The following is a 24,712-nucleotide window of genomic DNA, read 5'->3' as shown; positions in this document are numbered from 1 at the left end:
TTTGTATGTGTTAAAATAATTTAATTCTCCCTGTACACTTCTGTCCATGTGAGCCAAGAGAAATCAAGAATGTATACTTTACAATATGTACCTGTTTTGAGACATTCAAGTCAATTCAGATGGCAAAGTAGAATTCAATCACTAATGAAATGTTTAAAAAATATATATTAAACAAAAAAAAATGTTTTTACAAGATAAAAAATAATCTTCCACAATGCAATAAATTGCAGATCACCGAAATTTTAACTCTTTAGATGACTTCAGTTCAGTTTTTGGTTTCAAAATCTAGAGACAATCAAAAAGAAAAAGAGTTGGCAGAATTTCTATCTGTTTTTACGTTTCTCTTTCTTACTTCGACTACTTGTTACACTGTTTAAAGAACATGATGAAGGTGCTCTTGCATGACCTGTGGCCTTCAGATGGTCAAAAAGTTTATTCCGGGATGGAAATTCACTATGGCAGGTTGCACAGCTGGTAAGAACATCACTCTGAAGAGGGAAAAAAATCATAAATAAGAGCAAGTGTTATTAACTGAGAGCAGTGATTTAGGTTTTCGTGTAATGAAATAATAATACAAATAATTCAAATAATTCAAAATAAAGACCTTTTAACAAAATGACGGCCATTAAGACAGGCTCAAAAGAGGCAGCTGTTCATAGAAGTCCCATCAACCGCCTCCATCAACTTTAAGAGGCCTGAGACATTCAACAGTATGCACCGTGTGGACTAGACTGAGGCTTTAGATTTCAAGGTAACAGAAAACTGAGCAGTAACTGTTCTGTGAGTCTGCTATTCCCAACGTGCCTTTTACTTTTACAGAACAACGGTAACAGTAGCACAGATACAAATTCGACATCCGTCAAGAAACACTGTTGGTGGAGCCCCACCTGTACGCAGGTGCAGAAGGGCTCACCAAAACGTCTTCAGAATCCAATTAAGAATTTGGATTATATTGCTGAAACAAGGTCCACTGAAAATATGTCAATATGATTTTGACCTACCACTGTCTGTGGTTCAGCAGGTACTTTGACAGATTTTTTCATATCTTTGGCTTTCTTTCCTTTGGGTTTAGGAGCACTGGAAAATAAATCATAGAATTCTTACAATCCAATAATAATGTATATATAATAATGTATCCCTTTTAATTGTTATTTTGCTCCCAAGAAGACTCAAAAGAGTGACATGCACTTTAAAGGCTAATTCATTAATTTTAATGGCAAACCTAATTAATTTTCACATCTTAAATGAAGAGCTTTCAAGAGCAACTTTAAATCACAGTAGATGTCAAATTTGACACCAAAACTAAGGAATTTACTTAAACAGCTGAAACACAAGCTACGACACGTTACAGGACTGTGCGGTTCCCTACCCACCTTCTCCCAGAGCTCCAGGCCCAGCCCCAGGCCTCCACCACTGTGTTTGCCCCATTGACACCAACTCCTTTTTTTTTTTTTTTTTTTTTTTTTAATTTATTTATTTGACAGAGAGCTAGCACAAGTAGGCAGAGCAGCAGGCAGAGGGAAAGGGAGAAGCAGGCTCTCTGCTGAGCAGGGAGCCCGATGCGGGGCTCGATCCCAGGACCCTGGGATCATGACCTGAGCCGAAGGCAGCCGCTTAACCGACTGAGCCACCCAGGCGCCCCAACACCAACTCCTAAATGCCCACGTGCACTGCGCCGCCCCGTCGCTGCTGCTCCAATGGTCATAAGCGCTGGCAACTCAGGCTCCCACTTTACTCTGTCATTTGAACTTTTTTTTTTTTTTTTTAAAGATTTTATTTATTTATTTGACAGAGAGAGACACAGCGAGAGAGGGAACACAAGCAGGGGGAGTGGGAGAGGGAGAAGCAGGCTTCCCGCGGAGCAGGGAGCCCGATGCGGGGCTCGATCCCAGGACCCTGGGATCATGACCCGAGCCGAAGGCAGACGCTTAACGACTGAGCCACCCAGGCGCCCCTGTCATTTGAACTCTTTATCACGGTCCTAGACAGGGACCTGACGCTACCTACTGTTCAGACCTTTCCTCAAGGAGTAAGCAATTATTCTCTGCTCTGGAGGAACAGAGGAGGCTGGAGACAAGAAAGTAAGACAAGGCGGGAAGGAGAGGACCAGGAATGCTCTCTCCCCCGAGAGAGACCTTCCTCTGGCCAGCCACTGTGACCCTGTGAGGCGAGAACATTCCGGGGCCCCTGCCAGCAGGAAGGCCCCAGGCTGTGGATACAGATCCTGGTGACCTGCACTGTGGGGCCCAACACAGGACGGCAGCCATGAGCATGGACACACGGTTCCGGATGCTCCAGACAAGTGGGGCGCAGCCTCATCAGGAGACTTGTTCTCATGTGAGTGTCAAGGATTACTGATCTAGGATAAAATAAGGACCTCAGCAGGATAGAAACTGGATCAAAGTGCCTTTCTGATTCGGGCCATGTTGCTGAAATGTCTGTGACCACATTCCCCTAGCATCCTCTTCCCAACACACTTCGTCTGTATACAGTGGGATGTCTGTCTGGATAAATGTACAAGTCACTGATACACCTGATCTGCTTCATCAATTGTGGGAAAGGTGTTATTTGAGATATGAAAAAATATTTTCCCTACCAACATTAATTAGAAAACACCATCAACTTGACTTACTTCTTAGCTTCACTTTTTGGATCATCACAGAGTTCAACAGTCTCAGTGACACGGATACTTTCTTGGGGACTCCCATCCAATTCTTTGGCACGGTTTTGATTTAAGTTGGTATCTTCTAATTCAACCTTTACTTCTTCTCCAGTTCCATTTTCATTGAAATTATCATCATAATTCTAGGTAATAAAACATGTATGCATTACAAAATAAGTAACAGTAATAATCCCAGCTTATGATACCAAATAATTATACTAAACAATTACAATGTCCTGTACGCTCTGGAGGAGTAGATCTTCAGGAAGTAAAAAGAAAAAGCAGGTAATAATTTAAAAACATGAATGCTCATTACAGAAATATTAGGAAAAAACTGGAAACAATCCATATGTTCAGTAAGTGAATGGTTGAATTATGGAGGGAATTATGAAGTTCTTAAAAATCATGTTTGCAAAGACACTGATTCAATTTTGTGGAAGAGTACTTACAACATATTAGCTAAAATATAAAAGAAAGTTATACATAATGTCTGATTACAATTTAATTCCAAGTAGTATCTATAGGCAGAATTAGGAGTGATATTTATAGTTCTCTATATTTCCCAAATGATCTGCAATGAGCACCTATTACTTTTGTAGTTAGAAAAAAAAAAAAACCAGCAAAAAACATTATAAAAAAGACAAAGCTTGGCAAACATACCTTCACTCCGTGAAGAGTGTTTGTTGCTGTTGGTTTGGGTTGGGGCAACATCTTGCCACATTTGCTTTCCCTTCCCTTCCTCCCTCCTCTCAGCACACACACACCCCACCCCCATACCCAGAACGATGAAAGTAAGTTACAGATGGATATCATGACACTTCCCATGTGTCTCCTAAGAACAAAAACACACTCCTACATCCCCACAATACTCTCTTCATACTCAAGAATTTAATGCTGATGTGATCTGCTCCATAATCCATATTCACAACCCAGTAACATCCTTTCCTTCTGAGCGACAATCAAGGACCATATGCTGCGTGTAGTGGTTATGCCCCTTGAATCTCCTTTGTTCCAGAACCACAGCCCTACTTTTTGTCTTTCATGATATTGACAATCTGCTGGGTATTCTATTCCACAGTCTGGCTTTGTCTGATTGTCTCCTTAGGATTAGATTCAGGTTACACATTTCTAGCAAAAATATTAGCACCAAAATATCTATTAAGTTCAAGATTTATTTTTTTGCAGGAAATTTTGTCTTTGGAATGTGTCCCATGGAGGGTGTTCAGAGTACTGTGCTCAAAGATGACTTAAATTCCTCCTTTCTGTCAGCCAGGGTCCTCTGTTTACATTCAATTTCAGTTTTCTGGGTTTTCTTTTACCATCCTGTTGGGTTATACAAATTTTTTTTCTGACCATACAGAAAACTCTCCCAGTCTGAAGTTTCCTGATTCTCTGTATTTGCTGCTCTTCAATCTACTAGTTCACGTCTCCACGCTACCTTCCCTTCAAAAAGAACTGAGAAAACATTGGGAAAAGTGCTACATACAACTAGGTCTGAACTGGGACTTTCTTCCTGATAGAATCAGAAATCATCAACAAGAGGTATTACTATAAAGAAATACAGCTTTGGAGGGGAAAAAAATGGGGTAGTAAACGAAGCATTTTCATTGGTAAGAAAACACAAATACATGTGTTTATTACTGCAATCTATAGGACCTACCCTTCCTGACTCGAGACAAGATAGGCTTGGGTTAGGTATAAATCTCTCTTGTGTTTATTCTAGTGGTTCTGGAGAGAGGAAATGTTCTAAGCTAATGACTATAGAGTCTCTGGGTAGAAGACGGTATGAGTCATTTTAAAAAGGAACACAGAACTTGCTATGTGGTTTTATAATTGAAACAAAAGTTCCAAGTCACAAATTTTAACAGTGATAAGTTCATGTATCATGTATCATTTTTGGAATATGAGACAGATAAAAACTACTTTCAAATATATAACCATTTAAATAGATAAGCCAAATCTAAAGTTTTACAAAAAATTATTAATGTGTTAACTAAATTTTCTTAAAAATATTTTCAGTTTTCAAAAAGAACTGTAACATTTAATACTTAATATAAGCTAATATAATGAGATTATATTAAAATAGCACAGAAATCAATTCCATTCCCTTAAGAACCACCAAATATCCTTAGTAAAATGGACAAGCTCGTTGGGTGTTTATATGTCTACAGGATTGTTACACATATATAACATAATAACTTTTTATTTAAAAATATTCTTGAGATTGGATTTAGATGCCAGTTGTGAAATTTTAAGCTACTTACATTTCTGAGTAATACTAAGAAACATTTTTTCAAGAATCATAATCATTACACATTTCTAACCAAACGTTTCTTTTGCAAAATTTCATTTGTTGTTGGCAAAAGAAACCTAGATATACAATAATCAACCCTCAGATTTTCACATATTTCTGATTTTAACTGTTATCTTGATTTAAAGACCCAGTCATCACATGTGTCCAGATATTTTTTTAATATGATCACTCAGCTAATTAGTATCTGGGAATTAATTTCATCTGCAAAATTTTAAGACACATCGACAACAGTAATTAAGTAAATTAGCTACGTACATATTAATGGAGGTAAAATGATGAAAAAAGAAAATTGTTTTCAACTCCCTTCAATCTGTTTTATAATCAACATAAAACTATAGAGTGAAAAATCCCTTTCCTTAATACAAACTATACTGAGTAAACAAAAGCAGTCCAACTTTATGTTTGATATTTAATGTTAATAAAACTTTTTCAACATACCTGTGCTGGTTTCTGTTTCTTTTTCTTCTGCTTTTTGGAAAGCCTAAGAATAAATATAAATCAAAATGTCAAATATTTAACTCTGTGACTACTTACTAAGTGAAGAAAAAAAGTACTAAAACACTACTGATACAGAGAGAAGTGAAATTTTAAAAGTATTTAATATCATAAGATATTAAAAAGAAAATATTCACATTATCATTAGAAAATTAGAACGGTGGTTCCATTGATGGTAATTAGCATATCAATTACCTAGGTACAAAAGTGCTTTTAATAGTCATAATATATTCTGTAAAAATTCTATTTGACATCATGCTTTACCCGTTTCAATACTGTAAGTTCCCTTATGCAGAAAAAAATATGGAAAAATATTAGCATAACAGAATAACTTCTTAGATAAAATAGCATTTAAATGCAATCTCATCTCTAATGTGGTATGTCTAGAAGCATTTTTAGAAGTACTTTTGTTTTGGTGCATCTTCTATTTCTTCCTCAGAATTGGCATTCAATGGATTTTCATCAGTTGGAGGTCCTGAAAAATTTTCTTCCTCCTCCTCCAACTGTTGTTTTAATAAGGCAACCATTTCCCGATGCTTCTTTGATTTTTCATGATTCCTCATGCTGAAAGAACAATCTGACATTAGTAACCACAACAGGATTTGTATGTGCCCAAATATGTGACTGAATAAATGCAACCACGTTAAAATTCATTTTTCCCCAGTACCGGAAGCAAAATGTTGGGGATCCTACAAAGAGAAGCAGAAGAACCCTGTCAGACCTCTCAGGCAGGAGGACACGGCCAGCCCACAGTGGTGCTCTTCTTCCCCGTATCCCAGCATTCTCCTTTCCCTCTGTCCTTTCATCTACATATTTTCTTCCAATTTTTTTTTGGTCAAAATCTCTATTATTTTTATTTTCCAATTCTTAAAATTCAAGACTTCTCCACTGTTTCCTCTTAATCACTGAGTATTAGCCAAGCATGTGCACGTTCCAGGTTGCACTGTGGGCTTTGGAAGATGCTGAGAAATTACAAGACAACATTCCAACTTGAAGAGAAGACTGCTTGGGTTACGATGTGAGGGCCTCAGGTACCAGAGTAGTTTACCCCCTTTTGCTTTTTTCAATAACTGTCTTTCGCCTTCTCAAGAGGGCTCTCTCTTCTCACTCCCACCTTCCTAAATGTGAGTTCAGACACATCTACACCCGTCTGCCTAAAACTTTCTGAGTCATGTCTCTTTCAGTGCATCTGTGGGCCATGAAGTAACACTCCACAAAATAGGGTTGACAACACTTAAGTACCAGAGTAATCAGATGAACAAGAAGGTAGGAAACTTACGTCCATACTATCCACTTTATCTCATCTGTTCAGACTTGGGTTTTCTAGTCTCAGTTGCTACTCTTCCTTTCCACTAAAATTCTCCTTCATACCATGGTATCTTAGAAAAATTGGAACATCTTGTGCCAGAAAGTAAGTGCTCAAAAAAATGACTGGGACATGTCAAAAGGACACAGAAGCCACCTTGGAGGAACTCTCACTAATCGTATCTGGAAAAGTTTGAGCATGAAAAGTACAGGAATAAATTCGAAAACACTGAAAAACTTCACAAATTCATACTCATAATAGACAGCTAGATGGAGGAAAGGTAGGGCTCTTACTGAGAGCAGAAGGCCTACTGAGGACTAATAACGGAGAAGGAGCACTGGTACTAGAAAAGCCCCCTTTTGGAACCATTATGGTGCCAAGTAGCATAAGCTGAAATCATCAATGAATGCCAAATCTAGGACATTCTGAGGAGCAAGATACTTGCCTAACTTTAAAGTGTCTCGCCACAGATTAAATAGGCTATAAGGTAAAATCCGTCACAAGGGGAAAAGAATGCTAACTCTACAGTGAAAAAATCAGACAGCGTCCTGGCTGGCTGATCAAAACTATCACCACCAAAGAAGGGCAGACAGATGCAGACATTGTATGCTTCTAGAAATGAAGACCCGAGAGCAGCACATGTTGACGCAGTATTCCAGCTGGAGACACAGAATCTAATCATGAGGAGACGGACACTCAAGACGATAAGTACTCCAGTAAAAAAAAAAAAAAAAAAGGTTTTAAAGGGCCCATATTCTGGAGTTAACAACGGCACAGACAAGGGAACTGATCCAGATTAAATAAGACTAAATAAATGAACACAATCCATGAACCTAGACCGGATCCCGATTGGAGTGGAAGAGACTCCGTACAGGACGTGAACAGAGGATGTGCTGACAGAAGGGGGATTCGGGCGGTAAAGGAGATGAAAGGAACATATCAGTGTTAACAAATTTCCTGAAGCTGACAGTGGTCCCGTGATCACCTACCAGAACAGCCTTATTCTTAAGGAATACATACTGAAGTATTTAGAGGTAGACGAGCATTATGCACATAACCTACTCTCAAATTTTTCAGGGAAAAATGGTGTGTGGAGCAGGGGAGGTGGGGGGAGAGAGAGAGAAGGGGTGCACCAAATGGGGCAAAACGTCAGGTGAATCGGGCGCTCTGTATTCTATCCTTGCAACTTCTAAGTCTGACATTGTTTCCAAATAAAAAAATAATTTTTTAGATCTCCTTCACTGTTGCTTTTGTCTTCCCGTTTCTGACTCTTCTGCCCTTGCCACATCTCTTACCACTCTACAGTTTTTTCCCCCCGGGGTTCCACACCAACACTTTTACAACTCCCACACCCCCACTGGCATCCTTCGGTCTCCTTTCTCCTTCCCTGCATGTGTTTTGTTTCTTTGTCCCTTGCTGACTCTACTTTTGTTTTCTGCCCTATTCTTTCTCCTCTCTTTATAATAGTATCCCTTTAAATACTTCTCTCTTCTTCCTTGTTTCCAAAAGGCGAAGTCCCTCCGCTTCAGCAAGTATAATTTAGGCAGGACACATTTAAAGTTCCAGGTTGGCAGCACATGGGGGTGTGATGGCTGGAAGAGGGTCTGCCACCAACAACAGAGACTAGTTTTGGTCCAGCCTCCTCGTCTGTGACCGTGCCTTCTTTGTCGCAACAAGCAGCAACATGGAGGCGCATCCAGGTTTTAAAAAGCAGCATGAATGAGAATCAGCACAACGTGCTTATTCACCACCAGTACAAAATCCTTCCTCCTCTGCTGGCCAGAAATCCCCCAAGAGAACATGGAGGAGGGCTGGTGACCCACTGCTACGAGCACTTTCTTTTTAGGGCTTTCAGTGTTCTAGTTCACCTTGGAAGAAAAGGGGAGTCCAAAGATCTTAAACTTACGCCTTTTCCGTCTTGAAAGATTTGTCACACGCTGGGCAGTAAAGGTCATCGTACAGCTCAGCATCCTCAGCCTCATCACTGTCTTTACCTGAGAGAAGGAAGCCGACAGTAAGAATCCTGTTTGAATAGAACACACATCTAAAACATGTTAACAAATTACATGTCTTTAGTAACAATCTAATATCGCACACAAGTTAGAAATTGTATTTCCTTACAAAAAACAAATAACGTTACCAGGATTTGAGCTTTTTAAAAGCAGTCCTGAATTATAAGGGGAGGCTTCCAAATCAACCACATTATCTTTCCAGTTCTTCTCATAAGTCTACTGAGAAGACTCAAAGTCTTCTCAAAGTTCTCAGTGTGAGCTAAGTTCAGAAAATCAAATGCCACTTTCATAGTTCTACCACAAAGCAGTTCTTTCAACAAAGGTTTTTCAGTTTCCCCCTTGAGCAAGATTCGATGCAAACACATTTGTAACTGTAATCTACTCTTAAATGCTTTAGTTTATAACACTCCATCACTATTTGACAGACTGGTCATTAAAGAGCATATTATATGTAAACTTTAACATGTCTTTATACCCTTGTTTTTTTTTATAAGCTTGGGGCTTTATTACAATGAAATAATTACTATCAATAAAGTCCACAAAATCTAAGCAACTCAAAGCCTGAACTAAAAGTCTTTGCAAAATCCCATCTATCTTTATAAGAAATAAACAAGTAAATTGACTGCTACTGAGATCAATAAATGGGATCATACAATGAGATCAATAAAGATCCCAAGGTATCTCTTCTATAGTCTACATTTTGGTTCTTTATAAGTAAGGGATATTAACAGGACTTTGAAAGACATTCTCATTGAAATCATAAATGATCAAAACTCATTCTACCTAGTATTAATGTTTAATAAATGGTGTTATTGTGCAATTACCTGTACCCTTTCATTATATAAACGATTAATCAAATAGTTAATAAAGAATGTTGGATTTGAAGTCAAAATCTGGATCTAAAAATGAACATATGGCAGGCCTCTATGCCAAAGCTTCTCAGAATCTTATCTTCCTCTTCAGTAAAAGGGAAATCATTCTATGAGCAAAACATACATGTAAGGGATATTGTGTAAAAGCTCTTCCATGTGAAAGCACTTCATAAATTTTACATAAAACTCTAATTATGCCACCTCACGTTTATAGAATGCATTATAATTTTCAAAAGACTTGCACAAAAACTACTTCTAAGTCATTAATAGAAAATTTCATAATCATTTTGAGTAAATAAAAGTCCATCATTTTGTCATTTGGCTACTAGTCTAAAACAACACATTTATAGATAAGGTGAAACTGTGCTAGATCCTTCCACATTATTCCTCATGGAATAGCTAGAGACAACTCAAAAGGTCAGGTTACTCTCCATAATGCCTACTCCTCTCCTGTTCAGGTAGTCACATGCTCTCACGAGAGAGGCACCGAAAGGACAGTTCTCAGCCCACCAGGAGGAGCCCCTCAACAAAGTCAGAAATGAGAGGAAGAATTTATATACGCTACGTAGACTCCTGTACAATTTTTTCTGGAAAGAGCTGCTATTAAAACTTGACCTACTGAGCTTCATTGCAGGTTTTTAAGTAACCAACAGTCACACCTGTCAATATGCCTATTTGCCAAATTTACTTATGCAGCCAGAAGCATAAACTGTTTAAAGCATGGTCAGGAAAGAGTTTATTAATCAGATAAACTCTTGTTTATCTGTAGTAGTCTCGGGATTAGACGACGTCAGTGGTCTGCCTTTGCTTGGCCTATACAATATTGTTTTTCATTTTAATTGTCTGCCACGTTTAAGAACTGGAAGAGGTCCCCTAAAAATCCAGATTTCCAGCTCTGCTTAGAAAGCAAATGGACACGAACACCCCGGCAACACGGGGCCCAGCAGCAGTGGAGTGGACTCTGGCGTTCCCAGGATGCAGCCAGGCCCCCGCTTCCGACTGCCCCTTGAGAGCACCCTGGGTGCACAATGCCTGCGCACAGAAACATTCACTTGCTCGAGCTTCCTAAGGAATGAAGTTACCATCGTGCCCATCTTTGAGCTCAGATTCCTCTGTGTCATCTTCATCTGATCCATCTCCAAACTCCTTCTCATAGCGCGCCTCCATCTCCTTGAGCTCCTTCTCCAGGTCGGCCACGGTCATCCAGCTCTGTTCCTTGTACTGCTCGGCCAGTCTACACACACAGCACAGCCCCACTTACGCTGAGAATCAGGTCCCACGCTGGTTCTACTTACCCCATAGGCTTCCAACCCATGCCCTATAGAGCTCTTCCTCCACTGTCAGTGTTGAGTTCAAGTGGGGGCAGTTGCTTATCTGTTATGGGGTTGATTTTAACTACTCCATTAGATAATGGGCTTTGAAACCTATAACTCTTAGCAAGTTATTAAAAGTCTTGAGGTGTTTTTAAATCCTAAGTGGCGAGTAAAGTGCTAATTTTCCAAAAATGAAGGGTGGGGGGGTAGAATTTATAAGAGGTGAATAATCTTTAAAAGAATGCTACAATGCTCTGGACACAATGCTTTTACACTAACTGCAAGTAACAGAGCATTAAAGGCACGAAAACGAACTAAAGATCTGGAGTGTGCCATCAAAGAGGCAGGACTGCGAGGTGGGGCAGAACGGGGGCACTGCGCCGGCATCTTGGGTCCGAGGCCCGCCTCTGTGACTTCCCAGCTATGGGATCTCGGACCCGTCTGCCTCGCCTCCTCAAAAGGACAAGGAGAAAAGCCAGAACTTACTTCGCAGAACTGCTAGGACAAAAGTGCATAGAACAGGGCCTGATCCAGAAGAAGAGATCAATGGACAGTCATTACTATTACGTCTCACAAGAGTCTGGAAAGGATCTCAAGTATAAAGGACCTCTGAAGGCAAACATGCAATGCAAGGGTGGCTGATACAACCAGGATGTGGATGTGGCCCTCCCACCCCTGTGAAAGCGCCCCATCAGGCCTGGCCCCACATCTCTATGGGGCAAGGGGCATCCCAGCGCATCCCGTACTTGGCCTGCTTCAGCTTCTGCTGCCGCCTCATCTCCTCCGCCTTCCTGGCTTTCTCGGCGTTCTGTTCCTCCACGAGCTTCCGATGCGCCTGCACTCTTCTGTCTCTCTTACGGATGAATGCGACCAGCTGGCGCACAAGCTCGTTCTTCTCCTTCCTTGCTTTGTCGCGAATCTTTTTGTTTTCTTTTTCCATGGCTCGTTTCTCCCAGCGGTTTGAAGCTTGTCGTGTATCATATTCTTCCTTCCAAGCAAAGTTCTTCTGAGTGCAGAAACTCTGCCAATAGGCATAGAAAGGATGGACTACCTAGAGACAAAGAAAAACAAGTAAAATGCTGAGGTGTAAGATTTTTTTCCTCAGCAAGGCAGCAAATATCAGTGATGCAAAACATCTTCACTTTTTTCATATACATAACATCACTACTAGTCAATGGAGAAGACAGTCCTCTTAGGGCTTTACAGAATAAATCACTCTCCAGAACAAACTGAATGAGGTGATGAATGGGATGGGACCCCGCTTAAAAAAACAGGAAAAAGTAAAGAAGGATGCTCTGAGGGCGCTGAAAGCCCCTCCAGGAAGGGAGAGAGAGGAAGAGACTTAGTCACAGTATAGTACCAAGAGCTAGGATCCATGCTTAACTAAAGAAATGGGGACGGGGTGCCTGGGTGGCTCAGTTGGTTAAGCGATTGCCTTTGGCACAGGTTATGATCCTAGGGTCCTGGGATCGAGCCCCACATCGGGCTCCTTGCTCAGTCTGGAGCCTGCTTCTCCCTCTCCCTCTGTCCCCCCTGCTCATGCTCTCTCCTTCACTATCTCAAATAAATAAATAAAATCTTAAAAAAAAAAAGAAGAAGAAGAAGAAGAAGAAGTGGGGAGAAAACACACTGGTAAATGCTAATTATAAAATGGCAAAGCAATTTTCGTTTACCGTATCATAGTCACTCTGGGAGTCTCCAAAAGTGGGGAAATCTTCCATCTCCTCTTCTAACACAGATTCTAGTTCTTCCTTCGCAATCATTTCAAAAACGTTACGATAAACTGTATAAAAGCCCTAAAAAACAGTAGCAGGAGCACAAATTCTTAATACTTTTATAGTCTAATCACCGATTATGATTTTAAAATGTAACATGAAAAACTTTAACGTTAAAGAAGTAAGGGCTCAAGCTCTGTCACTGCAAGAACATTTAGGTTTCAACTGGAGGTTTTCATATGCTGACAGTTTAAATATGAAGGCAATATTTTTTCACTTTTCAAAATGAACACTGTTTCACCTATTATAAAATAATTTTGAGAATTTTCTTTGTGTTTGAAAGTCTCGTGCTTGGTCAGAAATTAAGAGTGAGTTCATTTACCTTTTCATCATCTCCATAACCAGAGTAACAGGTCACAGTGAAATAGTGAAGCAAATCTAAGCTGTCGTCTTGATATTCCCCATCAAGCCCACCTTTAAGTAGAGCCTCTCTATGATTATCATACCTAAACAAACAAGACAAATTAGTATCCCCTCAGTGATCACTGAATAAATAAGATTTCAGAAGGACGCTTTACTCTGAAACAGCCAAATTATTATACATTTTAATGTGTCCAATCCATACTAAAAAAAATTTTTTTAAATATCAACATGAAATCCTTCAGAGAACTGATTAAAACTATGACTGCAACTTCCAATACGATGGAGGCATTGTACAGTACTCACCCATATGAACAATGCAATTTAACAAGCCAGGGAATTTCCATGACTCCCCAAGAAAGTTAACTGCATTTCTACAGGTAAGAAATATTACTAAGTAGGTCAGCACTGGACATAATCTGCTCCACAGACTGATTATATATTTGTGATCAGATTTACCAACATAGACCAGAACAAGACTCTTCCTAGGTTTATGTAAACAATCTATGAGTTTCACATACACACAATTACTCCTTATAATAACTCTATAACGTTAGTTCTTACCCCCAAAGATATAACAGGAAACTGAAGCTCAGCGATACTAAACAATTTGTCCATAATCACAAACCCAATAAGCAGCAAAGCTAGAATTCCAAACCGGGTTTCCTGCACTAGAAGGACCGTGCTCCTAGTAACTGTGCAGTCTGGCCTGCAGGTCACAGGAGAGTTAACAGCAGGGGCTTCAGACAAAAAGACAAGAGAGTCCTTAGGACAGGAAGGCCTCCTGAGATCTGGAGAAGCGGACAGAGCCAAGGAAGTCAGGAAAGAATTTCAAATTTCCTAAAGGAAAGCAAAAGCATTTCTAAGGCCACATCTCCAAATTTTTCAGGAGGAGAAAAATGTAGGATTCTCTGATTTTTCACCTAAAAGACAACTGTTAAAGAATTTTTTTTTTACAGCCTTTCTCTCTCGAGAGCCAGCTGCGTTGTACACTGTTTAACACACACAAGACTCACGCAGCAACACTGAACACCCACCTGCTCTTTGTAACAGCAGGCTCTTGCACAGTTATGTCCGGGCTTAAAACCTATTCCTTCGTAGCAAAAAGTTCATCAAGAATCTGAAAACTTAAATTTAAACATAGAAATTTTTGTCTGGGGGCACCTGGGTGGCTCAGTGGGTTAAGCATCTGCCTTCAGCTCAGATCATGATCCCAGGGTCCTGGGATCAAGTCCCACATCGGGCTCCTTGCTCAGCGGGGAGTCTGCCTCTCCCTCTGCCCCTCCCCCCCCATGCTCACTCTCTCTCTCTAAAATAAATAAAATCTTTAAAAAGAAAAAAAAGAAATTTTTGTCTGAAAATGGTATTAAATTGTCAGGTCATCAAAAGTAAAAGTATCTGTCATAGATACAGAAGCTTAACTCCATTTCTTCATATAAAGTAGTTCTTTATACGCAATTCTTGCTCTGAAGCACTCTGTTTTTAAGGACAAGTCAACATTCTTGTCTAACGCCAGTAAACTTGTCATACACCAGAGATCCCATTTAATGAGAAGTTACTTCACAAGTATCGAAGTTAAATCTATCCAATATTGCCAAGCTTTGTTCCGCCACCTATAAAATGAAATAATTGGAATATTCACCTCTAAGGTTCCTTCCGACTCTAATACTGCATTTTCTTTCTTTTATTTTATTATGTTATGTTAATCACCATACATTACATCATTAGTTTTTGATGTAGTGTTCCATGATTCATTGTTTGCGTATAACATCCAGTGCTCTATTCAGTACGTGCTCTCTTTAATACCCATCACCAGGCTAGCCCATCCCTCCACCCCTCTCCCCTCTAGAACCCTCAGTTTGTTTCTCAGAGTCCATAGTCTCTCATGGTTCGTCTCTCCCTCCAATTCCCCCCCCCTCATTTTTCCCTTCCTGTTATCTTTTTTTTTTTTTTTTTTAACATATAATGTCTTATTTGTTAAGACATTATATGTCTTAACAGAGGTACAGGTCTGTGATTCAACAGTCTTACACAATTCACGGCGGTCACCATAGCACACACCCTCCCCAATGTCCATCACCCAGCCACCCCATCCCTCCCACCCCCCACCATTCCAGCAACCCTCAGCTTGTTTCCTGAGATTAAGAATTCCTCATATCAGTGAGATCATATGATACATGTCTTTCTCTGATTGACTTACTTCGCTCAGCCTAATACCCTCCAGTTCCATCCATGTTGTTGCAAATGGCAAGATTTCATTCCTTTTGATGGCTGCGTAATATTCCATTGTATATATACACCACATCTTCTTTATCCATTCATCTGTCAATGGACACCTTGGCTCTTTCCATAGTTTGGCTATTGTGGACATTGCTGTTATAAACATCGGGGTATTTACCCCAAAGATACAAATGTAGGGATCCGAAGGGGTACGTGCACCCCGATGTTTATAATACTGCATTTTCTATAATGAATAGGTGACAGATACCTCACAACACACCAAAACATCTGACAAATATACATTTTTTTAGACCTTCTATTGATAATTCTTCCCAACAAAATACACTAAGATAGGAGGGACAGTGTGATGCTCACCATGCTCTTTCCTGAGGGTCACTCAACACATCATATGCTGCTTGGATTAATTTAAATTGTTCAGCTGCTTCTGCGGCATTATCCAGATTTTTATCTGTTAAAATAAAGTCACAGATATTCAGTCATCAAACAGGTAAAGGACAGAATCTAAAAGGGACCTCTTCCACCACAAATGCCATAAATAGATGAGGAGTATACAAAACAAAGAAAAACAATCAGGGAAAAGCAAAGAGATCCTGGTGAGAGTTGATAATCAGGATATGTGAGAAGTATCTACTTGAGTAGAAATTGCATGCTTTCCCCTAAGCCTTGGTGCATCACTGAGCACTCAATCTGGATATCCACAAATGGAAAACCCTGAGTAGTATACATTTTATTTTTAGAAAAAGCAAAATATATATATCAAATCAGTAACAGAAGGACTGTTACTATTTAGTGCTAAATTATGTTTATTGTTCGCATGGTCTTTATGTTTTTTCTTTTTTATCAACGTAGACCAAAATAAATCTCATAAAGCTTTAAAAATATATACTAATTATTCTTCTCTTAGCTGTGCTTCCTTAACTATGAATCAGAGAGCATCTCTGCCTCAGGGAGGTAGGCAGCTTCCAAGATGGACCCCAAGGATCCCCACCTCCTGGCATTCACACCCTGTGGAGCCCCTTCATAGGTCACCAGGGTTGGTCTGTGTGACCAACAGCAGGCAGTAGAAATGATGATGGCATGCTAAATTACTTCTGAGATTAGTTTATAAAAGGCTGCAGTTTCCATGTTGGGCTCTCGCTCTCTTGGATCGCTCTGGGAGTAGTCAGCTGCCACAGTAAGAAGACACTCGGGTGGCCCACGTGAAGAACAGAGGCCTCTGGCCCACAGCCAGCAAGGAAATAAGGCCTGCCACTACCATGTGAAAGAGACTGAAAAGCGGATTTTCCCAATGAGGATACCACCTCATGAGGAACCCTGAGCCCAAACCACCCAGCTAAGCCATTCCCACACTCTGATCCTCAGAAACTGAGTCCATATAATGAATGTTTGCTGTGTTTATTGGTTTAAGCCCTAAGTTTTTGGTAATTTGTTATGTAGCAATAGATACCTAATATACTCAGAAAGTAAAATATTTTCAATCTACTCTGGAGCATACCAAAATCTTATAAGCTACAACTCAATACTTCCCCTCTAAGAGGCCAGAGGAAAAATAGGACAGAAACATATTCCCTCGGAATAATCTTGCAGCCTTAGAACAAGACCCTTGAAGGCATCCTGCCTCCTCTTTTTAGGTACCATCACACTGGGTGTCCAGTCCTTCAGGCGATTTTCTGCTCGACCACTATCATGGACAATACTTTCTCAAGTGCAGCAATTTGCCATAGCTCTCTTTACTAAGATGCTTTAACCTAAAAAGCTTTCAATATCATTTTAGAATCATGGTAACTTTAAATCAAAAGAAAAAAACTCCTCCATCCCCGCAGCCTAGCTGTAAATGGCAAGTAATACAATGCCAGTCTAAATCCCCGTCCACAGTGCAGCCCCTCTGAAGACAGCCAATGGTTATCTCAAAGTCCACCTTTCCCCAGGACTAAATATTCCCATTTCTCATGACACACCATAATCCTCTACTTCCAATGCAGTCAGAAACAGGCACCAATAATCAAGGAGCCATTCATTACTTCCTCTTCTTCACACTCTACTTTTAATCACTAGAGCTCATTACGTTAACTTTCCACAACAGCATCATGTTACATCATTCTGAATTTACAGCTGACAAAGTTTCATGCAGGTTTCATACTGACAAGCCAAGTGGTAACTATATAATGGACTTTTTAAAAACTCTGATAGAGCTCTGAATCCATTCTGTGGCAGACATTGAAGGCTAGTTCATCCGACACCTCTCCCCTTTTCTCTTGCAGCCTCTACTGTGGAGGCTAAGCTCAAGGACTTGCTTTCCAGCCTCCCTTGCTGCTAGAATGGCTATATGACAGCTCTGATCAATAAGGAGGTCAGCAGGAGTCTATTAGTGTATTTTCTTTCCTTCCTTTCTTCTTGTCTTGCATGTGGACATGATGTTTGGCGCTTCAGCAGCCATCTTGAGACTGTGAAGAAAAAGCCAAGAGATTCAGTGATATTAAGGAACAACGCCAGCAGGCACCTACCTCCAAACCTTCTTGCGGTGAGAGAGAGAAAAAAAACCCTTTATTTATTGGTTAGGTTTTCTGTTATTTCCAACTAGTACTACCAAATTCCATCTCGTTGTGGCCCTGTTGCAATCAGGTTTTAGGTAATACAGGACACTCAGTGCCCTGTTGCAATTATTTTAAATTTTGATCCCCACTCTGTGAAAGATACTACTAGCTGCCTACCCAGTATCTAGTCTCTTCTTCTTCCTAACAAAACCCTGATTTTGTTCACATTAGTAATGTACCCAGCTAAAAAATTCACCTCCCCAGACTTTCTTGAGGTTGGGGAGATCAGGTGACCCAGTTTTAGCCAATGAGATAGAAGCATACACCTACCAAGTGAAACTGCCCAGGAAAAATTTTATTTTCCATATGAAAGAGATGGGCTTTGGTGGCACTCACCTTATGGCCTTACCTCAGCCCAATGTCAGGGTATAAAGCCTACAGGTGATTATGAGGATTGAGACAGAGACTGCTAGTTTATTCTCTTCTTCCAGGAACAAGCGAGACCTGACTTTGTGGTGGGCACCTGGTCCCATTATAAAGCCTCCATTTCTCAGTCTCCTTTGAAGCTTCGCATGACCGTGACTATGCTCTGATGCGTAACACCTGTAAGAATGTTCCATGCCTGCTTTCACGAACTTCCTTACAAGGCAACTAGCACGCACTCTCTGTGCCTGCTCTATCCTTTCCTCCTCCGCTCTGCTCCCTGGGACCCCCAACGGCCACCCTGGCCAGTAAGTGAGGGCCCACCTGAAAGCTGCCGAGCAGAGTCCACAGGCCTCCTGGAGGAGAACTGCTACACAGCAGCTCGCCTGCCTGTCTCTGCACCTCGACGTGAGAGCAAGAAACTTTGAGCTCTGAGGCTTACTTGCTTACATAACTTGGTGCGAGCGCTCAAGCCTTAGGATCAGGACAACGGAGGTCTTTGACGGTCTCATCAAGAGCTGGAGCTACCAAGACGAGTCCCCTCTGGATTTCTTGCTAGGTGAGAAAAATAAAACTATTTGGTTTAGTTACTGTCGCCACCTTCCTGTCACATGCAGCTGAAAACACAGTCCAGATATGCCTTCAAGGTGAGAGTCATGATTTCTACAGCTTTCATGATTCAAAAATACTCATGATTTCTACATCTTCATCAAATCATTCATAAACTTTGTCATAAATAAAAAAGCAGAGTCCCAATTAAAGCAGAATGGCAGAAAACGCCAGCAAATAAATCTTCCCACATAAAACAAAAAAGGTGACTGGGGGAGGTATGTGGGTGGTTCTTCTTCACCTTTTAATCAGTACTGTACTTCGTTGTCCTGTTTCTTCCCACACCCTTCCTTCCTCCTCCAAAGAAGTTTGGAGAAAGCTCAAGCTTTTAAACTCAGAAAGCCCATCAATGTACCAGCTGAAAATAAGATCTAGCCTCTTACTAAAGCGTCTTTCTTAAATAAGTTTTTTCAGTCTGTCATATGGCTTATTTCACTTAAATATACCTGAACTGGTTGACTATAATGTTAAACTGAGATCTAAACACATAAGTGCAGTAAGTTAAGGGGTGCCTGGATGGCTCAGTCGGTTAAGCGTCTGCCTTCGGCTCAGGTCATGATCCCAGGGTCCTGGGATCGAGCCCCACATCAGGCTCCTTGCTCGGCAGGAAGCCTGCTTCTCCCTCTCCTGCTGCCCCTGCTTGTGTTCCCTCTCTCACTGTCTCTCTGTCAAATAAATAAATAAAAATCTTAAAAAAAAAAAAAAATAAGTGAAGTTAAAAAGCAATAATAAAGAAACAAAAAGCCCACATTTATTATTAGCCACACACAAAGGCCACAGGTATTGCAAATCCAGTCATCAAAATTTAAAAGGCATTCTCACACTATTCTTCATGCTTTTCTCTCAATCTACTCACACACTCTTCTACTCCCTCCCAAACTTTTTTGCAGTGCCTTCTGGAAAATTCCATGGATTGAGCCTTTTAAGTCCTGCCTTGACTGAAGCCAGGCTCTCTGAGAACACCACTTCCCTGCACGGCTTCCTTCTTGGGCTCCTTCAGCCACAGCCCTCATATGGCAGGTCTGGGGCTGGAGCTGGCATCCTGCTGCCTGCTGGCCCTTTACTCACCCCCAAGGGCACACTAGCATTCCTTCCAGATTCGTACCATCGGCCAACCCCACCTTCTTCCCCTTCTCACTGACTCTGGGCTGAGTTAGGGCATAAGGTGAATGCCACCAAAGCCCATCACATCACTCAACCACTCCCCCTTAATTCACTGAGAATTCTGGCACTTGACTCAGGAGTTTCCATTCCCAGGTCCTGTGGTCATCATGGTGACTTGAATGTGCTCTGACCTCCTGGTCTCCCTACTCCCAGTCTTGCCTACTCCAATCCACTCTCTCCCACATGGCCAGAGAGATACCTGACAAATAAAAACCTATCTTTCCCCCTGCTTCCCACTGTCCTTAGGTTAAAATCCAATCTACCTCATCCAGTTTACCCCAACTTCCCAGACCTGGCTTATGCTTACCTGGCCATGCTCCCCTCTTTGCCCTTCCTGCACTCTGTCATGCTTTGTCTGGCCTCCCTCCACCTGTACTCCCTTCTTTCTGGCTTTCGGTCTCGCCTTAGAGGTCACTTCTTCAGGGATGCACATCTATCCCACCCACACAGAAACCCAGTCCAGGTCAGGCACGTGTGCTCATAAGCATCTTGTACTTGCCTTCATACCACCCTTATCTCTCACCAGACTGAAACTACCTGTTTTCCTGGGACTCCCTGATGACTCTACGTGGCCGCAGAGCAGGGACCATTCCTGTCTCATTCACACAGTAAAGTGCTCACGGCAGTCATCAAATAAAAGCCTTCCTTTCACAAGGAGTGATCTCACTAGGAAGTAATGTTGACCCTACTGAAAATTATTTTCAGTTGCTCAATTAAAAAAAACCAAAAAACAAAGAAATACCTTTAACAATGAAAAATGAGCAGCCTTTCTTTTTGAAGTACAAATTATTCTTTGAAGCAAAGCCCCTATGTTAACCTCAGAAACATTTAACACAGGACCTTGCACATAGAATGAATTAAACATTTGCTGACTGATGGACTTAACAAGCCGGCACAGCAAAATATATCAAAATCATGTGTCGCCTGTAGAGTATGTATCCTTTAAATGTGCAGGCATCTTCAAACCAAAAGATATTTAGGATGTTATGATTTATGATGACATTCAGAGAAGACATTCACATTTCGTTTCTAACCAGTTTGGTTTCAAAATAGTTAACTGATGTTTTAGTAACGTTTACATACTTCTTCCTTCCTTCCTTGCACTGATTTCCAATTAATCACCAAATCTGATCATTTTTCCTTCACAGCATCTCTTCAACCCGGCCTTGCCCTTCCCTCCCACTGACCCCCAGCCCGGTGTGGGCCCTTCCTTGCCATGGTGGACGCTACCTGACTTCTGTCCCCGTTCCTCTTCAATCCACTCAGCCGCCCCCACAGTATCACATCAAGACATCTTCGACCCTCCCTTATTGGAAATACAAATGTCACAGTCCTTAGCCTAACATTCAAGACCCTTTACAATCTAATCTTAAAACTACACTCAAAAACATCTTCATATTATCATCAAAATTATATATGCATTTGGTCACAAGCATTAATCCTCTTCCTCACACTTTCCCAGCCAGAAGAGTCAAGGAATTCCTAACTTCCTTCTAATTCCTAACTCAATCTCTGATGACAACCCCCATTCCTCTAAGAATATGTTTCTATACTATTTTTGGATTTATTAATTTTGGATATAGCTACTGGATTCCTGCTGTGATGAATGTTTAGCTTACTTACTTCTTCCTTTCCGATATATATCACATTTGTTTAGTTCCTCTGTTGGTAATCGTCACTTTAACAAACCCATACCTTTATTTCTTGTTCCACCAACTATAGACATTACCTTTTGACTTTGGGTCCCAGGCCCTTCCTTCAGCTCTCCTCTCAACCCGTATTTTCAGATTTCCAATTAATACTGCCGTCAGTCAAACTGTCCCCTGGACCACCTTTTGTGCACCACGATGCTCTTCCCTCTACTCTTAAGCTCACTTTTCCCAATTCCATTTCGCTAGGATCCAGCTAAAAATCTAGGCTCCTCTGCCAAGGGGAAGCCTCGCTGCCTCTCAGGACATAGTGAAAACTCCCTCCCCTGAATTCCTGGGGCATTTATTAGTTGTTTTATTAACCCAACTACCAATTATGTAGGTTGGGCTATTTTGTTTGCACTTGTATTTAACTTTTCGTGGTTTACAGCATGTTTTCCCAGAGATGTCTTAGCATTTCAGAACCTTACTATGGTGACTTGTACATACCAGAGATTCTATAAACATGCTAATATGTAAACCTCTTATAAGCCTCAAAAAGCTGATATTCAACTACAGCCTTAGTTTCCCAGTCTGAAAGATCAGATTACTTCACAAAAGTCACCCAGGGCTGAACTGCCACCAACTAAAACATCCAAAGGAAGCATACTTCTAAGTACACATACAAACTTCCCTAGGGGAAGACACCCAATCAAAACTTTCAATCTGCAAAACATCCGAAGTGGAGTACAGAGGTCTGTGTTTCAACAGCTTACTGGGAAAGGGAAGGGGGTGGGAAGCACAGCTATTTAAAAGACAGTTTACTAGCTTCTTTGTCTTAATTTCAATAAGGGGCCATAAATTACACTCGGGTAGCTGGGATTCCGTGATGAAGTTAAGGGCTGTTGAGCGGCAGAGACTCAAGCAAGGGCCAAACTCGAGAGCTCAGGACTCCTGCTCCTTCGGTGGTGTCTGCGAAGGGGTGGGAGGAGCGGGTGAAGTCGCTAGAATGTGTACTCCCCATCAGGTGCCACTGCGGGTAGCGTCGGGGTGGGTGAGCAGGGGAACGTCTGGGGAGGGACGGGCTGCCCCGGGCTCCAGTGAAGCCTGGGGTGAGGGATGCGCCCGCCGACGGGCGAGGAGGACGCCCGGCGGGAAGAGCACTGCGCAGGGCACCTGGTCGGGGACCCGGGCGGGGTTCCCAGGGCGAGGGGAGTTACAGGGCGGGCAGGTCGAGACTGGCCAGGGTCCCGGAGTTATTCCGGGAAGAGGGGGGCGAAGGGCGGCGGGGGCCCGGCTTTTGCAAGGGCTGCGACGGTTGCGGAGTAGTTACCCGGGTGCCATTTCAGGGCCAGCTTCCGATAGGCCTTCTTGAGCTCCTCCTCGCTGGCGTCGCGCCGCACCCCCAGCGCTTCATAGTGACACTTCATCGCCCGGCCGGGCAGGGGGCTGGGGCCGGGGCCGGGGCCCGGGGCGGGGCCGGGGCCCGGGCCCGGACCGGAGGGGTGGCGGCGGCGCTGCTGGTCCTCTTCGGCAGCGGGAGCCGGGCGCCCGCACCGGGCCAGCCAGCGAGCACGGCGGCGGCGGCAGCGGCGCGGGGTGGCGGAGGCGCGCGGCGGCGATAGGCGGCGCGGGCTGCGGAACGCGGGCGCGCGGAGGGGGCGGCGCCGGCGGCCGCGGCTTCGCATGGGCTGGGGGAGGGCTCGGTTCCCGGAAAAGCTGCGCGCGAGAGAGGCGGGGCCTCGGCGGCCGGGAGGCGGGGCCGCGGTGGGATGGAGGCAGGGCCACGGCACGTGGGAGGTGGGGCCGCGGCGGGATGAAGGCGGGGCCCCGACAGGTGGGAGGCGGGGCCACGGTGGGCGTCATTGTGAGGGGCACAGTAGGCGGTCTGTGTAAGGAGCGCCAACTGGGCAGCCCACCTGAGGGCTGATAGGAGTCTGATGGGAGAAGATTCCGGAAAGCATCTTGTTTTCTGAAGAAGATTTCTCAGTGGAGTCCCGTTTTTCCAGATGGCAACTCGGGCTCGAAGTGGTCGAGTGGTTTGCTCAGGCTTCCCCAACTGATCGATGGCAGGATTCAGGTGAACCGAATACAGGATTTAACTCTTCAACTCTCTTCAGTGGCCACTTATCGAGATCTCTAATACTGTTCATCCTGACCAATTTGCAATGAAATAACAGTAAATATGATACCTTAAACTGGAACAATTTGAGAGAGCATCAACACATTTTATTTATTTATTTATTTATTTTAAGATTTTATTTATTTGACAGAGAGACACAGCGAGAAAGGGAACACAAGCAGGGGGAATGGGAGAGGGAGAAGCAGGCTTCCCGCGGAGCAGGGAGCCCGATGCAGGGCTCGATCCCAGGACCCTGGGATCATGACCTGAGCTGAAGGCAGACGCTTAACGACTGAGCCACCCAGGCGCCCCAGCATCAACACATTTTAAAATAACATACCAAATGTTTTACCACCGATACGGATAAAATTGTGCTGACCCATCCATCCATCACTCTTTAACCCTAACTTTCTGGCTTCTAATCCTCCATTTCCTAGATTGTTAAGAATGCAGTTAAGGGATAGTATTTAAGTAGTTTTTGTTGATCCAACCGATACACTGTTATTACAGGATGGAAGATCCCTACAACTGTTCCAATTTGATAAGGTGTCAAAATAGTATCCTAATTGTCATTAAAATATATTGGTTTAATATACACACCAGTATATTTCACTGTAATGTGGAATGTTTACATATGTCAGTTGTTAGGTGTGGGTTTTGTGAACCATGTGTAAAGAGAAGAGAAGAGTTGGCTCTATTTCTAAGTCTATTGTACAAGGTGGTCCCTCGCTTCCCTAATATCCTGCCCACTGCACAATCAAAACCAACCAACCCTAAACCTCATCAAGTTTCTCCACACACTACTGTTCAACCAACCCATACTTGAAATTCATACACCTGCCTCTTTTTCAAAGAAGGAAGATACTATCCCACCTTAGTTTG

General features: G+C 42.2%; 1 protein-coding gene and 1 long non-coding RNA gene across 2 annotated transcripts; both read right to left on the bottom strand.

Annotated features, from left to right (window-relative positions):
• On the bottom strand, positions 1-23,294 carry DNAJC21 (DnaJ heat shock protein family (Hsp40) member C21). Its single transcript, XM_036107430.2, has 12 exons — positions 23,042-23,294; positions 15,705-15,798; positions 13,072-13,195; positions 12,648-12,770; positions 11,721-12,025; positions 10,744-10,895; positions 8,684-8,771; positions 5,877-6,035; positions 5,415-5,457; positions 2,633-2,805; positions 1,002-1,077; positions 1-488 (listed from the first exon to the last, which is right to left on the bottom strand). Exons 1-12 carry the CDS (start codon positions 23,136-23,138, stop codon positions 324-326), a joined length of 1,599 nt encoding a protein of 532 aa, XP_035963323.1. The 5' UTR covers positions 23,139-23,294; the 3' UTR covers positions 1-323.
• Positions 17,522-21,803, bottom strand: LOC118545282 (uncharacterized). The gene is made up of 2 exons (XR_004922025.2): positions 20,388-21,803; positions 17,522-18,862 (listed from the first exon to the last, which is right to left on the bottom strand). It is a non-coding gene; the product is annotated as an uncharacterized LOC118545282 (long non-coding RNA).
• Positions 23,295-24,712: the final 1,418 nt, after the last annotated feature.

The sequence above is a fragment of the Halichoerus grypus genome, chromosome 2 (genome assembly GCF_964656455.1).
Source record: "Halichoerus grypus chromosome 2, mHalGry1.hap1.1, whole genome shotgun sequence".
Taxonomy (NCBI): domain Eukaryota; kingdom Metazoa; phylum Chordata; class Mammalia; order Carnivora; family Phocidae; genus Halichoerus; species Halichoerus grypus.
The sequence above is the reverse complement of the archived record's forward strand: the minus strand, read 5'-3'. Positions and strand labels throughout refer to the sequence as shown.

Excerpts from the sequence above, each read along its gene's own strand:
- DNAJC21 (XM_036107430.2), bottom strand. The coding sequence starts at position 23,138 with ATGAAGTGTCACTATGAAGCGCTGGGGGTGCGGCGCGACGCCAGCGAG. Across the intron at positions 15,799-23,041 it reads GGCCCTGAAATGGCACCCGG|ATAAAAATCTGGATAATGCC; the intron begins GTAACTACTCCG and ends TTATTTTAACAG. Across the intron at positions 10,896-11,720 it reads CAGAAGCTGAAGCAGGCCAA|ACTGGCCGAGCAGTACAAGG; the intron begins GTACGGGATGCG and ends CTGTGTGTGTAG.